Raw genomic sequence first — 17,091 nt, 5'->3', positions numbered from 1 at the left:
CCAAGCATTCTAAAGCCCTTAATTCTGTGTCTGAACTACGTTTTCAACCTGACATTTGCCTGCACTGCTACTTAAACATGTGGCCTCACTGTCCTGAGATACCTATAGCCCCTCAGCTGCTGTCTGTGTCTCCTGCTCTCCACGAAGGGCCAACAGCATGCCCGTCCTCTGCAACACATATCACTGTGATTCTGGAGTAGTTCTTGGTCTCCAAGCTAGAGAGTCCTGTCCCACCTTTGAGTTCCCAATGAATCTTTACTTACTCTTTCTTTAAGTCTCTAATGAAATTTAACACTACCTCCCTCATCTTATCTTGGCTATGTGTAAGTACATGGGTGTGTATTCATCAGCAATTGAGTCATTATTTACTGAGCCCTTATTTTGTGTCAAGAGCTATTGAAGTCCTTGATATGGCAGGAAATTTTAATGCTTGCTATCCTGGAAAGACAGGCATTAAACACATGTTCAAGAAAGTACATACACTACCCGAAGAGGCTTGAAACATCAGTTCAAAAGAACTTATGCACCCCTATGTTCATAGCAGCATTATTTACAATAGCCAAGTGTTGAAAGCAGCCTAAGTGCCTATCTATGGATGAGTGGATTAAAAAACTGTAGTACATTTACACAATGGAATACTATGGAGCAGAAAGAAAGACAGAACTCTTACTTTTTGCAACAACATGGTTGGAACTGGAGACTATTATGCTAAGCGAAATAAGCCAGCTGGTGAAAGACAAATACTGTATGATCTCACTTATGAGAGGAATCTAATGAACAAAGTAAACTAACAAGCAGAACAGAACCAGAGGCATGGAAACAAGGAACAGACTGACAGCTGCCAGAGGGGATAGGGGAAGGGCAATCATGGAAAGAAGGGGAAGGGACTAGTCAAAGAACATGTATGAATGACCCATGGGCATGGACAATGGTGCAGGGATTGACTGTGGGAGTGGGGCTGAGCTGGGTGGAGGAGGGCAAAGGGGGAAAAATTGGGGCAACTGTAATAGAATAAACAAAAATAAGAAAACACATACAGTCAACTTCTCACACTGACAAGTGCTGTAGAAAGTTTTGTGAAATGCATATAGTAGCGAGTGGGTGTGTGGGGGATGCTTTAGCAAGAGTGGCATGGCCTCTCGGAGCAGGTCTCATTTGGCCTGAGAGACAAATGCTGAGAAGAAGCCAGCTTGCAGCTCTGGGTGGAGAGTTCCAGAGAGACCAGACAGAAAGCACCTATGCCCTGAGATAGGAGGCAGCCTGGCTTGCTGGAGGGACAGTTGTAAGTCCTGCAGAGCTGGAGCACATGATGAGGGGATGACGATAGCAGGAGGTAGGTCACACTAATTCACAGTGTCCTGGGCCACATTAAATGGAGAGTGTGTACACATGCGGACAGTAACTTGGTGGGGGGGGGGGGCAAGTAGAATTTATTAATAAAGGACTCAGCTTCCTGAAGGCAAGGCTGTGTCTTATTTGACTTCATATCCTGAGCTACTAAGTTGACTGTAGCTGAGAAGGTTCTTAATAAGGTTTGTTGAATGAATAAAGAAACAAACGAGTGAATGAATGAATGAATGAATGATCACGGTCTTCTGTTTCTGCCAAGACAAGTTTCTGTGTGAAGTCTCATGCCCTTCCTCTCCAACCAACAACCGCTGCTTTCCTTTATAATCGAGTAAGTCCAGAACTGTTCTCTGTGATTCAATATTTACTGTGTTTCACACACTGTTATTATCATTTGACATTTACTGTCTGCTGACTGTGCAGTCATCACTGTAGCAAACAAAGCTCAATCAAGTTTTGGTTCCTGGGCTAATTTAGTCAAAGGAAAGGCGACGTTGTAAGAGCCACTGGCATCATAGAAATCGCGCAGGCTGGAAATCCAGCCTGGTACAGGCTCACCGATGACCTTAGGCGAGTCGTTAGCCCTCTGTGCCCCTCTGTTTTCTCATCTGATCACGGGGAGGGCAAGCCTCTAAACGGTGGGACTTCACGCACAGGCTGGGGAGAGGTCTGGGAGTGAGGGACGCAGGCTTCAGCACGCATTCCTTCCCTTACTCTGCCCCTGTCTATACCAGGGTGTGTCAGCCAGCTGCAGCCTGCCCCGGGCCTTTCTGTTGGTGCCATCCCCTAGTCTCTTAGCGCAGTAAGTGCCCACCCACCCCATGGCATATGGATCCCCCTCTGCGAACCCCGCTGAATGAGAGAGAGCTGTTTCCAGAGGCAGTTTGCTCAGCCATGGGTTTCCTGGCCTCTGACTCCGGGCTTTTATGCACTGAGAGAAAAAATGAGGGAAGTACTAAACCAGGTCATTTATGGGTACCATAAAGTTCTCCCCTTGCCTTGACCCAGCTGGCTGGCTGCCAGGAAAGCCCCGCCGAGGTCTCCGGTGCTGAGGCTAGGAGCTGGGTGGTGGGAGCCCTGCTTCGCAGATGGCACACCTCATCCATCTCCTATCCTGGGGTCGCACAGAGAGCTCTTGGGGTCCTTTAGGGCCCATGTTCTGGGAGTTAGGGAACTCTCATGATTATCTCCACCCTGATCAGCAATTGGTGCAGCAAGGGAAATCCACGCAAGTTTGCACTTGGACTAACTTACTATATTCTGGTCACTTTTTGTTTTACTTAGAATGAGGTGGGAAACCATGAAAGGTTGCAAGCAGAGGAGTGGCATGAGCTTCTTTATGCTGCGGCAGGATTCCTCTGGCTTCTGGTTGAGAGTAGACAGGAGAGATGAAGGTGGAAGGAGAGAGTCAGGTTACGAAGCCCTTGCAGTAAGCCAGGCAAGAGAGGCTGGTGCCTGGGCCCAGGTGGCTGCAGCAGAGGAGGTGAGAGGGGGTGAGTTCTGGGTGGCTTCCGAAGGATTTCCCGATGGACTGGGTGAGGAGTGGGAGAGAGAGCAAGCAGTCAAGGATGTCTCAAGGTTTTTTTTTTTTTCAGGGAAGCTGAAGGGTAAATTAGATCTTATCCCTGTGAATAATAGTGACAATAAATATTAATAGCTCCCTTTTTATAGCCCTTATTAAGTGCCAGATGCTCTTCCTCTAAGGACTTTTATCTGTGAACCTCATGGAGTTAGTCTATTGGGAAAGGATGATAGAAGAATAATACAGTAGAATATGGTGGACAAGCATCATCTCATATCTTCAAGGCAACTTTTTTGTATTCAGTGTCACCAGATATAACGGGGGCTGCAGTGGGGCGTGGGGAGATCTGATTGGATAAGAAGTTCAAGCTCAGCCTCCCTATCCTCAAGAGTGTGTGTGGGTGGGTGTGTGTGCGCACGTGTGCATGTGCAAGTGCACATGCATGTGTCTATAAAGCCTTCAGGGACTACAGGAATACTGCCTGTAGGTCAGATTCCTGTCTTGGGAAGAGGGTTCAGAGGTCCAAGCCCCAGACATAATGAAGGCCACTCGTCTGCTGTTGGATTGCCTATGTGTCCTGTCGTAAATGTCACTTGAACGAAGACCTGATTATGCTCCAACAATACCACCACCCTTCCCTCTTCTTCCTAAACCTCACTGATAGACCGTGCCTTCTAGGACATTTCCAGGGGCACATCCCTTTAGTAGACAGAGCTAAGAAAAGATTGTATGATCCCAGTGCAAGGACACTTTTGGTACTTTATGCCATCAGCCTTCTACTTAATACAGAGGTATGTAGGTATTATTATGTGGAATGGAAGAGCTATTAAAATTATAAATAAATGGTATGTACAGAGGGAAAGCAGCATAGAGGTAAGGGGAACTTCAAGTCAGGTGACTTCCCAGTTTATTAGATCGTCCTAACTTTCCTTTGGTTACATATTGGAACACTGGGGTAGGGCAGTGGCTCTTCTAGTATTTGTAAGCCACAGAAACCTCTGTGCCAACATACCTGTGGCTTGGAAGTGTAGTACATACGCTACCAAAAAGTGGAGCTGCTCTGATTGAAGCAGAAGAAATAGGCTCAGAACAACCCCTTTGCCCAGCTCCTTTCACATAAAGGGTGCCCCTGAGCTCCTTGGCCAGGCTGATGTTCTCGGGCCTTTGCAGCTCCGAGGGTCTGCTGTTCTGCTCTGGGTACTTCCAGCTCCGCCGCTGAGGAAGTCCCGCTCTCAATGATGCCCTCCCTTCATTTTCTTGTTCTGTGGCCTCAGATAACTGTGAACACTTTGACCCCCTTGCTTAGTTTGATTTTGTTGTTGGCATAGAAGGAACTGCCTTATCATGCATGGTGCCATGAAAAAGGGCACCAGACAGATCCAAGTTCCAATCCTGCCTCTGCTCCTCCGTTGCTTGGGGTGAATCTTGGCCACAGCTGACCTATCTGTAAATGGAAGTGATGACCTCTGGCTCCTCACTTTGATTGGAGAACATGGTTCCTGGTACAAAGAAGGGACCTTCGGAGCTCCTGAATAGGTGTGGCTCCTTCCCTCCCTCGAGCACTGAGGCCAGGAGTGCAGCTCACCCAGCCCCTTGGGTCTTGTCTTGCAGAGATGTCAGGCACGGCGGCGGACATCTCGCTGGTGCACTGGAGGCAGCAGTGGCTGGAGAACGGCACCTTGTACTTCCACGTCTCCATGAGCAGCTCCGGGCAGCTGGCCCCGGCCACCGCCCCCACCCTCCAGGAGCCCTCGGAGATCGTTGAGGAGCAGATGCACATTCTGCACATTTCCGTGATGGTGAGTGCTTGGGAACAAGGTGGGGGCCTGGGGGTCAGGGAGCTGGAGGTGGAGGGGGGATGGAGGGGCAGCAGGGGATGGTCAGCAGGTAACGGGAAAGAGCTGGCTGAGTGCTAGAGGTGAGCATGATAAAGAGAAGGTCAGATGGATTCTGTGATGTCACTTGGACTGATGCGTGCCCATCCGTCATCTGTCAGCTCTGACAAACTAATTGAGCTTCGGAGAAGAAAATAAAGGGTCTCCAACTCCTTGGCCTTTTGGCTGACATCTCTGGGAATAGCTGTTTAACATCTGTCATGTGCTTGGCCTGCTTTGCTGAGGGCTGAGGTTCAGTACTCCAAAATACAGCTGGCCTTTCCAAGAATGGCTGAACAAACAAAATCAGAACAAAAGCGGAATGAATGAGGCTGCGCTTTCCCAAGAGCCCTGGAGGAGCCAGGTGCATTAACCCTCACGGCACCCCCTGCCGCACAGACACTGCGTGGTGGCCCCTGGAGCTGGGCTGGGCATAGCTGGTGCAGTTGCACACAGAAGCCCCTTGCTGCCCTTGCTTTATAGTTGCGAATACTATAAAGCGGGCAGAGAAACTCATTCAAGGTCACACAGCTAGTAAGAGAGGACATGCTCTTCAAACGCAAGTGTGTTGGCTACAAAGGCTAAATGCCATCTTCTGTGCTCTTTCTGTCAGCGTGAGAATTTAATGCGTGTCCCCACCAATCAGGCGCTGTGCTGGGCACACCTGTGGACGTTATCTCACTGTGTTCTCACCAAGAATGCATGCACTCTGGCATGTCACCTTTATCCTGGAGGTGACGTTATGGGCACAGAGAGGCGAAGTGGCCTTCTCCCTCTGTTGGTTCCATAATCTGGGACTTCCATGAATTTGTTGCCTCCTCCATGAAGGCTTCTAGGGCGAATGATAATCTAAAATATAAGTGGGCTCATTTGCATATGGTTTCTTTAAAAAGCTATGATTAATGACGTCGCAAGGTAGATGGAAAAAGACAAATTCAGTATGCAGAATGCGCGAGGTCGGATTGGCCGGACAAGAGATCAGATAATAACTGTAGATGATACCCTCCCTAGTGCTTTTCAGTCCTCAAGCCTCCCTTACGTTCTTTTCTCCTTTGGCACAGCCCGGCCAGATGGGTGAGGGTAGGAAATATGACTCCCAACCACTGTGTGAGGAAGGTGTGGCTCTGAGGGATTAGGGGATTGGCACAGGCCACAAAACCAAGGAAGGCTACTACCCGCCTCTTCATTTCCGCCTCCGATTTAGCAGTCAGCAGGTTTTCGGGAGAGTCTCCCGTGGAGCAGATCTTCGCTTTTGGTCTTTGTTCTCCTGGTTCCTCTCCAGCTAACAATGTGCCTTAGACATTCTGATGAGGGCTGAGTAAGAACTTGGACGTTTTCTGTTTTTGGAAAAATACACACAAACCCCAGCTAGACAGCAGTGTTAATTTTGGACCTAACGCGTGCTCATCACGTGGAGCAACAAATCAGGGCCTTTGTGTTATTCGTGGAATGAGTGTGGTAGACTTTTCCCATGTATATATTTAGCGAATGATGCAGCCGCGTGTCAAGCCAAGTGGATACCTGCATGCTAACTTTGGGGTGCGAGTTTATAAGTACCATCTCAGCGGACTTGCTGAGTTCCTCATGGAGCCTGGGCACCATCGAGTATTAACACGTGGCGTACCGGGGTATCTAAATGCCTTTTAGAAATGACGAGAATTCTCGCCCCCCTCACCCCCATACGCAATGTGTTAAGAAGGACTGAGGGTACGTGACTGCTCTTCTTTTAACGTTTGAGAGAAAAGCTCAGTTTAAACTAATATGTATTAAGCATTTTTTTGTATGTGTTCTGGCACTGCAGTTCCGTACATACATCCTTGCCATAACCCAGGAACCTAGATAGTACTGTCTCTGTTATCAGTGATCTTGAGGGCGCTGTCTCTGCCTCCAAGCCCAGTGTTAGTTCTGCCGAATGAGACTGCATCTGTAAGGGCTGCCGGGGTTCTTCGCCTCTCTCCTCTGCTCAGCAAGATCCGCTTGGAAAGAAGAACTCACTGAGACTCAGGTGACTCTGAAGGTCTCTGTCACTGAGGATGCGGCTGGCAGAGTAGATCCATGGGGTGGGGGATGGCACAGTCTAGACCCCTCTGCCCATGCGCTAAATTGGCCAAGGCTACCACCTTATGGTTCCATCAGTTCTTTTCCTCCTTCAGGGCTTCAAAGTATGGATCTTTCCTGCCCTTATCTTACCCTCAGGAGACAGAGTCAGGCCCAGAAAACTTTGAACTCTAAGGTATCCATTGATGACGGCCCAGCCTCCCACAGGTGGGACATGTCTCAGAGGACTCTGCCCTGTCTCTAGTGAGGGTGACATGGAGTTTCTAAGCATAGGTTCTAGAGCCCACATGCCTGGGTGTGAACTCTGCCACTTACTTAACACTTTGAGTTATCTGCACAAAGTATTTAACCCCACTATGTCTTGCTTTTATCATCTATAAATGAGGGGTACACTAGTCCTTATTGTGAAGGTACACCAAGTACTTTGATCAGAGGAGTTTGTTGCATAAGAGCATTCGCTTTATTATTAGAGGCACTTTTATTATCCAGACATGCTGATATATTATATTCTGTTCTTTCTTTTCATGGATGGGTACATTGAGATCCAAGTATAGGTTAGGGCTTGCCCAGGATCTCCCAGCCTGTCAGCAGGGTTTGGCCTGGATAATAGGCCTCTCTGTGGCTCAGACTCTGTCCTTGCTATTCTGGCCACAGACAATTCAGCAAGAATAAAAGTAGAATTTGCTCCCCTCCACCCCCTGCCCTCAGCAGCTTGACAGAATGGTCTTGGCTCGGATCTGTCTCCCCATCTCACAGATGATAAATGAGACTCAGTGAGTTTAACTGACTTAACTACGGCTACATGGCTAACAGGAGGGCAGTTTTAGGAGGAGGCATTTCCCAAGATTCCAAACTCATGTTTCATGGCTACTCATGAGACCGTGCCACTCCCTCTGTCAAAGTTGTTTTCATCTTTGGTGAAAATCTGAGATTGTTTGTGAGAAGACCCAAGTCACTCAGTCAAATGTCAAAGAAATCTGTAGGTCAGGGTCAATGTTCTTCATTCCCTTTTCTTAGCACAGACTTCTGCCCATCCATGCCGGGCAACCAGCTCTGGCTCAGCCCCTGGAAGCCGCCACACCCACGCCTACTGGGAGGGAACCAGCAGACTCTTTGGGGCTTATTCAGACCTCAGTTGAACATCTACTTTGTCCCAGAAGGTTGTGTCCTCTGACTAGTAATATTCGAAGGATGATGCAGTGAGGAGGTACTCAGTGGAACCCAGGTGTGAAAGAGAGAGTAGAGGGTCATCTCAGCTAGTCCACTGCTCCAGCTTCAGCTACCCTGAGCAATCACATGCCCACCTCAGCCATGTAGATGGCATGATGCAGAGAGAAAGGGGATGAACGGAAATACTGGATTTGATGTAAGAAGAGAATCCTGACCTTTGAAGATATGTTTCTTTCAAAAGGACCATTCCATAGAAAATGGTGCGGGATCTCATTAATGGTGAGCCCCTGTTCATGGTAGGACACTGGGCAAACCTTTCAAAGTGTTTGAGCTGTACAACAGCAGAGTGGACTGAGTCAGGGGGTAGTGAGTTCCCTGTTTCTGTGGGTATGCAAGCAAAGCCTAGAAGCTCTATTCATCAGGGCTTTGAGAGGAATGATGGTTAAATTAGATGGCTATTGTAGTTGCTTCCAACTTGGAAGATCTATGATTCTGACATAATATATAGAAAAATACTTTCAGGATTATAAAATGTCACATAAATCTGAGAAATTATTATTACTGTTCTCAATCAATATCTTTGTTTAAAGGATATGTGTGATATGGGGATAATGTTTTTTAAAGCTTTTTGTGAAAATGGCTTTAGATCACTTCCCCAACCACTGCATTTATTTATTCACAGTATATCATCCATTCCTTAGCTTATTGATTTGGTTACTCAATCATGCAGTGGTTTACTTGTCCACCACACCTAACAATGAAAATTCTGTCTGTGAAAACGAAAGTATAAAGAAAAAAAAAAAAAGCTTTAAAAAAATCAACCACAGGCTCAGAAGAAGCCAACTATATGAGATCTGACTGCTAAAAGACTAGTTTTCTGTTCAACTAGTTTTAGAGGTTCTGTGAGACTTGAAATAGTTTGTTTACTTGTGGGGATTACACATCAGGAGGAATAATAACTAGCTAGAAATGGTTTGAGAAAATACTCCAGACTGTGAAGAACCTTAAAATAATCATGCTAACAGCACTCTTATAATGCTTAGTTAGTGTTATAGTAATTGACACAAAGTTAGCTCATTTAATTCTTACAACAGTTCTAATTCAACATATTATTGCTCCTGTTCTACTTTTGAGAACATGTAGGCACAGAGAACATAACTAATGTGTAAGAGCTGTGGACTTGGCATCTGGAAGTTTCCATCTGCCTCTGTAACTGACTTACTGGCCATGCTGCTTGAACACGCACATTCTTCTTCTCCCATTTCTTCATCTGTAACAGAGTGAAGTGGAAGGGTCTGCCGAAGGGGGCTGCTGTGAGAGTCACCTCGCATGATGCACACTAAGTGCATATGCTAGTGTCTGACACATAGTGAGGTCTGCTGTTTACGTCTGTATTAGTTTTCTAGGTTTGCCAACAGAGGATCACCAAGTAAGTGACTTAAAACGACAAAATCTGATTGTCTCCCAGTTCTGGAGGCTAGAAGTCTGAGGGCAGGTGTCAGAAGAGTCATGCTTCTTCTGAAGGAGCTAGTGGAAGGATGTGTTCCATTTCTCTCCCAACATCTGCTAGCTCCCTGGCTCATGGCAGCATAGGCCAGTCTTCGTATGGCATTCTCCTTGTGTGCATGTCTGTCTCTCTGCTCAGATTTTCCCTTCTTTATAAGGACACCAACTATACTCCACTGGGGCTTACCCTAATGACTTCTTTATAGCTTGATAACCTCTTTAACAACCCAGTCTCCATATAAGGTTACATTCTGAGTTACTGGGGATTAGGAGTCCAACATATCTTCTCTTTTTGGGGGTTGGCAAAATTTACCTGATAACAATAAAATACTATCCCTGTGTTACTTATAAGCAATATTAGTGAAGGATGCCCAAGGAAACCAGGTAGGAGAAGCCAGAGAGAAGGCATCAGAGAGAAGGCAGATAGTGGGGGAAGCATCCTGACTAAGAGGGACTAATTTAAAAGAGAAAAATCTAGTAGTGAAAAAGCCATGGGCTATACATAGCTCAAAAAGCTATGGCCTGGGACTTAGGCATCCCAGCCCTGCCACTCATGTGCTCCATGACCTTCTGCAAGTCACATTCCTTCCTTAGCCTTAGGTTCCACTTCCGTAAATTGAGATCATCAAGCTTATACCAGTTGACAAGATGTGATGAAGTTTGACATTACAATTATCCCTAGTACATTTTTATTTAAATGAGCCATAACTCATGAATCCTATTTACTTTTTTTAATAGTAAGTGGAAGTTTTAAAATCACATTTTTTTTTAAATTTGCAAATGTACTGCACATGAACCTTATAGCTTGGCCTTGACTTGTCTCAACAAGAGTTCACTAAAAGCCTGCAAGATCTCTTAACTAGGCTTATGGGAAATTTAGGAGAATAAACCATGCCTTCTGTCTACAGGAAACATGCTATCTACCACAACATTTAGGTGCACAGCATGGGGAAGTAGAGTGAGCATGGAGATTGGTGTCAGGAGGCCTGGTTTCAAGTTCACACTCTATCTCATACCAGCTTTGGACAAGTCTTCACTTCTCCTCAGCTTCCCATTTGGTCATTTGCAAGATGGAAATAAAATTAAAACCATAACATTGAACTGAGATAATGCACAAAAAAAACATTTGGCTAGATTTTCCCAAATCAATGAAACCATAAAATATGGTTGGAATGTTGGATCCAAAAGCACCTTAGACCTTGTAGAATCCACTCTTCTAGATAAGTCAGCTTTGACTTGTTCATTCTACAAACAAGTCACTATGCATCTCAGTGACTGACCGAACAGTATTTTATTCCTCATGCACATCAAGGTCCCCAGTTGTAGTCTCTGTGGCTCAGCTCTGCATGTCTCCTCATTCTGGCACTGGCTGAAGGGAGCCCCAGGCTGAGACTTTTGGTTTTCATGGCAGAGGGAATGAGCAAATGTGCCGGCAGGAATTCAGGATGTCTCCTGTAGCTAATGCTCAGACATGGGCTCTCTCACATTCTGGGGGCCAAAGCATATCACATGGCCAAGCCCAAAGCCAATGGCAGGCGTGGCTAATCCTTTATATAAGAGAATGGGCATGCTGCCAACATGGCAAATGGCAATAGACTCTCCCCCACCTTCATTTTACAGGTAGAGGAATCAAGACCAGAACATGGGCTGTCCATCCCTACACCATTGGCCTCTGCCAACAATCCAGCCTAGATGGAAAAGATCACAAAGGCATCTGGAGATGGCAAGAAGTAACTCAGGAAGGAGGACTTGAAAGTATTATAGTTCTTTTGTGGCCAAAATGTAATTCAGGATAGGAATGTAAGAAGAAAAGAAAAAAAATCATAATGTGAATCAGAGGGAGGTACACAGAAACACAGACAGGAAAAATAGACGTTCATCAATATGGATCAGGCAACTCTTCCATACTAGGCATATAGAAACTATCAGAGAGAGATAAAGGAAAATTGAGAGAAAGGGAACCAAGGACAATGAAAGATGTGCAAAACTAAAGAGAAATTAGGAGGAACAGGCATAAAAGGATTTAGCAATAAAAGAGGAAACAGACAATAAAAACAGATGAAGCCACACAGAGAGACGTAAACTGGGAAAGAGAGGCCGCAGCGGGAGAGAGGCAGGTAGACCCCAGTCCCAAGAAAGAGCGGTAGATGGGGCTGCAGCCTGATGGAAAGGGCATTGGGGTGAATGGGCGGCTGTAGAGGAAGTGGGGGCGGAGGGGCAGTGTCCCAAGAGACTGAGGCTGGGCAGGTCTGAGGTGGGGTACCAGGTACCATGGATCGGAGAAGAGGTGGCAGAGGGGGATGGGGGGGGGGGCCTCAGTGCCGAGTCCTGCATAAGGGAAGGGGGAAGGGAGATCCAGATCCTGCAGAGAAGCCAAGTGTGGAGGGGCAGACGGGCTGGCAGAAGAGTCAAGGCGAATGTCCCCTCAGTGCCCACTCTCCACCTTCTCTGATCCAGCCTCTTATTTCACACTTTATTTTTCTTCAGGAACCTGGGGCTTTGGTATGTTATTCTGACATCGATGAAGGAATGCATGGGGGTCTGTGTGCACGCGCATGTGTGGTGCAGGGGTCACGTGCCCCAGGTCTGCCAACAGTAAAACTGGAAAGTAAGCCTAGTTTAGGGCACATTATACTTCCACCTCTCCCTTCCATTAAGCCCCATTTACCCCACCCCCACCCCCCCTTCCTCAGAAGGCAGCTTTCCTTGGTGGAAATAAAGTGAATTTGGAGACAGACAGATATGGGTTTCAAATCATGACTTTTACCTCGTTGCTCTTCATCCTGAGGCAAAGTCCTAAACTTCTCTGATTCTTACTTTCTCCTGAACTGTGGATCCCACATTCACGGGGCTGAGTGGGGGAATAAATGACAAAAGACACATGAAGGATCTTAAAACAGCACTAGGGAAGGTATCTCTCTTTCCTTTCTGGCCTTTTAAACTATTCTCTCCTCATGCTGGGCATTCACAAACATCCTTTGGACTAAATCGGGCGAGTTGTTACCGACTTTAAAATACCGATGTAAATGATCGGCTAAGTAAACATATGAGGTAGAAGAGGTTGTTCTTCCTCACAGCAGAATCCCAGTTAATAAATGTAGAAGGACGAAGGGAAATAGAAAATCACCACTAGATAGTCAGCACTGTACTAATTACCAATGACAAGAGCCACTGATGTATATACTACAGTTAATGGGTGCAACTTCGAGAGGAGCAGGATGTTTGCAGAGTCTCAGGGTATCACCCCCTGGATATTTATTAATTACAAAGAGAAAATGGTGACTTTACAGTGGAGAATTTGGGGTGGCTACCCTGAATTAGCTTTCTAGAGCTGCCTTACCAAACTAACATGAACTGGGGACATTAAAACAACAGAAATTTACTCCCTTACAGATTTGTATACCTAGAGTCCACAACCTAGGTGTCAGCAGGACTGTGTGCCTTCTTGGGGGCTCTTGGGGACAGTCCATTCCTCGCCTTCTCAGGTTTATGGCCCCTGCAGGTATTCCTCGGTTTGCAGTTTCATATCTCCGATTTCTGGTTTTTGTCTTCCTATCACCAGCTCCTCTGTGTCTTCTCTTCTGTGTGCCTCTTAAGGACGCATGTCCTTGTATTTAGGACCCACCTGAATACTTCAGAATGATGTCCTTCTTGAAATATCCTTACCGTAGTTACAATCGCAAAGGCCCCTTTTTCCACCTAAGTTCACACTTACCAGTTCCAGGGATTAGGATGTGACTGTCTCTTTTTGGGGTCTGCCATTCAATCTACCACATGACTTAAACCAAGGGACCAAGGTTAACGTCACCAGAAGTCAGACATCTTGGCACCATGCGTCTTCTGACGGGATTCACTGAGAGGGTACAAGGACATTTCCATGGTTGACATAATCATGTAACCTCATCCTAATCATGAGAAAACACCAGACAAGCGCAAAGTGTGGACATTCTCCAAAACAACTCACCAGCACTCTTCAAAAGTGTCAGGATCGTGCAAGGCATGTCTGAGGGACTGTCGCAGATATGAGGTTAGGGAGAAGCTTCATGCCATGTGGGACCAGTTAAGTCCTGGACCAAAAAGAGAATATTAGTGGATAACCTGGTAACATTCAAATAAGGTCTGGTACTGTTTCCTTGTTAATTTCCCTGTTGTGCTGATTCTATTTTGTTATGTGAGACATTAACTTCAGGGGAGGCAGAGTGAAGAGTATAGTCTGTGCTAACTTTGTAATTTTTTTGTAAATATAGTCATTTCAAAATAAAAGAGTTAAAGACAAAGAAAGGTATTGGCCGTGGAACGGGACTGCCTGGGTTGGAATCCCGGCCTTGCCACTTAGCTCTTGGTGCGACATTGGTTGCATTACTGTTCTGTACCTCAGTTTCCTCCACTGTAAATTGATGGTGATAGGTCCTACCTCCTGGAATTAAAAATGAGTTAACATCTTACTATACAACTACACAAATATTGTTATATCTTCAATTTCATTAACACTGCTGCTGTTGTTTGTAGTTCACAGATGATAAAACCAACACCTAAAAAATTAAGAGAGCTTTCTTCTGAGATTACACAGGTAGAGCCAGAGCCCAGAATTACACTTAAGTTTTCTGATTCCCAGTGGTTTCTCACTCTTCTTACAAGGCCAAGGATGTGTATATGGGCATTTTAGGGACCCATCTCCACAAGCATCCAGTTACCCGACTCTGTGTGGTAAGGCAGGCCTAATCTTGCACCGTGGGAGAAGGCAGCTGCTTCTCCTGACCATGAACACTTAAAAGGGAGGAAGTGGAAATTTCTGACATAATTCTAAAAAAAAAAAAAAAAAAAAAAAATCTCTTTTAGAACTCATCGAATCCAACTTTTTTATTTTAGAGTGAAAACAAATATAGAAACGAAGACTGGTTTTCAAAGACTGACTCAGTTTGTGGCATGTGGCGGTGCATGTTCCCATCCAGATCTCATGGTGGGGTGTGTGTGTGTGTGTGTGTGTCTTTCTAAACCTTCCCCAGCTGTGATCCGCATTCTGCAGACAGCCCCTTGCTCCGTGTCGTGGGAGCCGTGAACACTCAGGCTCAACACAACAGTACTTAACTATATTGTGGTAATCATCCTGTCTGCAAGGCTACCAATATACCAATACACTCAAACAATTACACAATTCAGATTTCTGCTGTTGGTGTTCCCCAGCCCAAGGGTGTCTTTAATAGCAAAATACTTGTTTTTTTTTTCTCCTTCCCTCTCTTTTTCCCCCTAATCTCTCCCCAATGAGACATAACATTAATTATGGCAGTTAATGGAAATTCTGTCTCCATTACTGCCTGCCACCTTCTCCATCTTGGCTTCTGCCTCCAAAATTTCTCTCCTGAAGGGAGGGTGCGGGTGTTATGCAGATGTGTGAGTATATTTACTCTTCTCTGCCCTCCTCCTTTGGGCTGAATCTTAAGTCGGGCAGAATCAATATTTTCACTGAGGGTGTGCGTGCGTGTGAATGTGTGTGCGTTGTTTGTGTACGCCTGCTCCGTGATCTCGCTGTCATTTTGAGCTAATTGTGTTGTTTCCGCTTGTGTGCAAGGAAATCTTATCTGTTTTGGATTAAAATTCAATGAAGGTCATAGTGTCTGGAAAACTTACCAGACCGCTGCAATTAATGTTCATTTGGCTTTGATAAATTGGAACGTTCCCCTCAACAGGACTGGAGTGGATTTCAGAAGCAATAATTCTTCCATTAACTCAATGATTCTGCCTGTGATGGAGGACCTTGTCCTGCTTTTGTTTGTCATCTGTCACTTGGAGGAGCCGGGCATATGTTGGAGATGATTTATCATGATTGCAGTGCCTGCTTCTATCTGAGCATTTAAAGCCACTAATTAGTTTTGCCCCCTGTAAACTGCTTGATTAAACAAAATGTGAGGTTGGAATTAAGGTAAAAAAAAAAAAATGTGACTCAATTTACTCTCCTGGGTTTCCATAGTTATGGGATTATTACAAGTTCCTTTCAAGGGCTAGGTGAAAACGAATCTCATAGAAACAGTACTGAGCACTTCCCACATGTCGGGGAAGATCCTGGGAGCTTTATGTGCATTATTTTACTTAATTCTTAAATAATTCTTTAGGGTGGTTTTTCCATAATCCCTGGGAGGAGACTCAAGTCCATAGATTGGTAAGCATTTCATCCCTTGCATTATCACTATGCGTTAGGATTTTAAAATATTGCCTGATATTAACTTTTACTGTTTACTGTTGGTATTTCATTAAATATGAAGTGAGATCTTTTTCCTATATAGGAATTATTGCGGTTGTTGATTTAAAAGGCAGGTTTGTGGGCCCTGTCCCAAGTGTGCCGGATATGAACCACCGGGTGTGGGGTTCTGGCAGACTGCTCTGCGGCAAGCCCTGCTTTCAATGCGGAGAGTCACTGACCTGCACCTCACTGAGACCAGCAGTGGGAAAGCCACAGCCTCGACCCTCTGGTTTAAATTATCACTTACTCCTCACAAAACACTCCTTGGCAGGCATTGCTATCTCCACCTCACAACTGAAATGTTGGGGTACCAGAAGTGAACTCGCCTTGCCCAAGGTCGCACAGCTGGGAGGGGCTGAGCTGGGTTCTAAAAGCCTGCCTTTGTCTCAGCGGCTGTAAAGCCCTGGCTTCTCCATAGCATCCCCATCTGTTCTGTGCCTGTCCTTGTCCCTCGGTGTCCCAGCCCGCTTTTCCTTCTCTAAAATGCTGTAGGAGCCCAAGCGGAGTGGCCCTGGGCTTTTCCCCTGGATACCCTCTTGTGTTCCAGTTTTATTACAGTCCTTATGTGTCCTGATGCTCCCTTAATGAAGCGTCAAGAGCCCTGCCCTGTCTCAGCCTTCCTTAATAGGGAATGAAATATGTTAGTGTCTGTGTCAGGGGCTTTGTTTTAAGATGGTTCCCAGTGTCTCCAGAGGCCTCCTAGAAGGAGATGTGGGGCAGCCCCTACCTCCCCTCATGGCAGATGATCTCAGGTAAAGGACGCTGGTCTGCAGGGCAGGCTGTGCCATTACAATAATTATAGCAGTATGGACAGGGGGAGAGGAGAGTCATACAGACCTGAATCAGTCAGTAAGACTGGAGTGGATTTCAGAAGCAATAATTGTTCCATTAACTATTGCTAACTGTGTGATCTTGGGCTAGCTCCTTGCCCTCTCCAGCAAAATCGGTGGAACAATAGTTCCATCTCTAATAAAATCGTTGCCAGGAACGGAAGCGTTCATGTTAAGTGCCAGCTTAGTGTCTGACGCACTTCTCAATTAATTGTAGCTGTTCTTGAAGCTCAAACACTGTTGGCCACGGATGTTCATAGAACCTGCTCCTATTTAACATCTCATGAAGACCTCCTGACAATCTATTAAGTAGGTGTTCTTCTTAACGTCATTTTATAGCAGGGCAGGCTGAGCCACCGAAAAGGTGCTTGCTTAGGGTCCCACTGTTGGTCAGTGCCAGGACAAGAAGTTCTGGAATCCCTGCACACCTGGCTGGGTGTGCCTTTGGTGGACATTTGCGAGAAGTGAAGGCCCAGGGTGAAATTTGGGCTGGCCACTGCCTTTTTGAGATTCAGAATGGCACATGTGCCCCCTAAATATAATAAG

The 17,091-nt window shown here is 45.9% G+C and overlaps 1 protein-coding gene across 3 annotated transcripts in view; it reads left to right on the top strand.

Moving 5' to 3' along the window:
• ASTN2 (astrotactin 2) overlaps positions 1 to 17,091 on the top strand; it is an 839,367-nt gene that overhangs the window by 131,038 nt on the left and 691,238 nt on the right. For all 3 annotated transcript variants that reach the window (XM_090274637.1, XM_090274635.1, XM_090274634.1), the window contains exon 2: positions 4,481 to 4,668. In XM_090274637.1, coding sequence (XP_090130763.1) covers positions 4,481 to 4,668 — 188 coding nt within the window. The remainder of the gene's footprint in view (positions 1 to 4,480; positions 4,669 to 17,091) is intronic.

This window comes from Furipterus horrens, unplaced genomic scaffold (genome assembly GCF_987537825.1).
Source record: "Furipterus horrens unplaced genomic scaffold, mFurHor1.1.pri manual_scaffold_4, whole genome shotgun sequence".
NCBI lineage: Eukaryota > Metazoa > Chordata > Mammalia > Chiroptera > Furipteridae > Furipterus > Furipterus horrens.
This window is presented reverse-complemented; position numbering and strand designations above follow the sequence as displayed.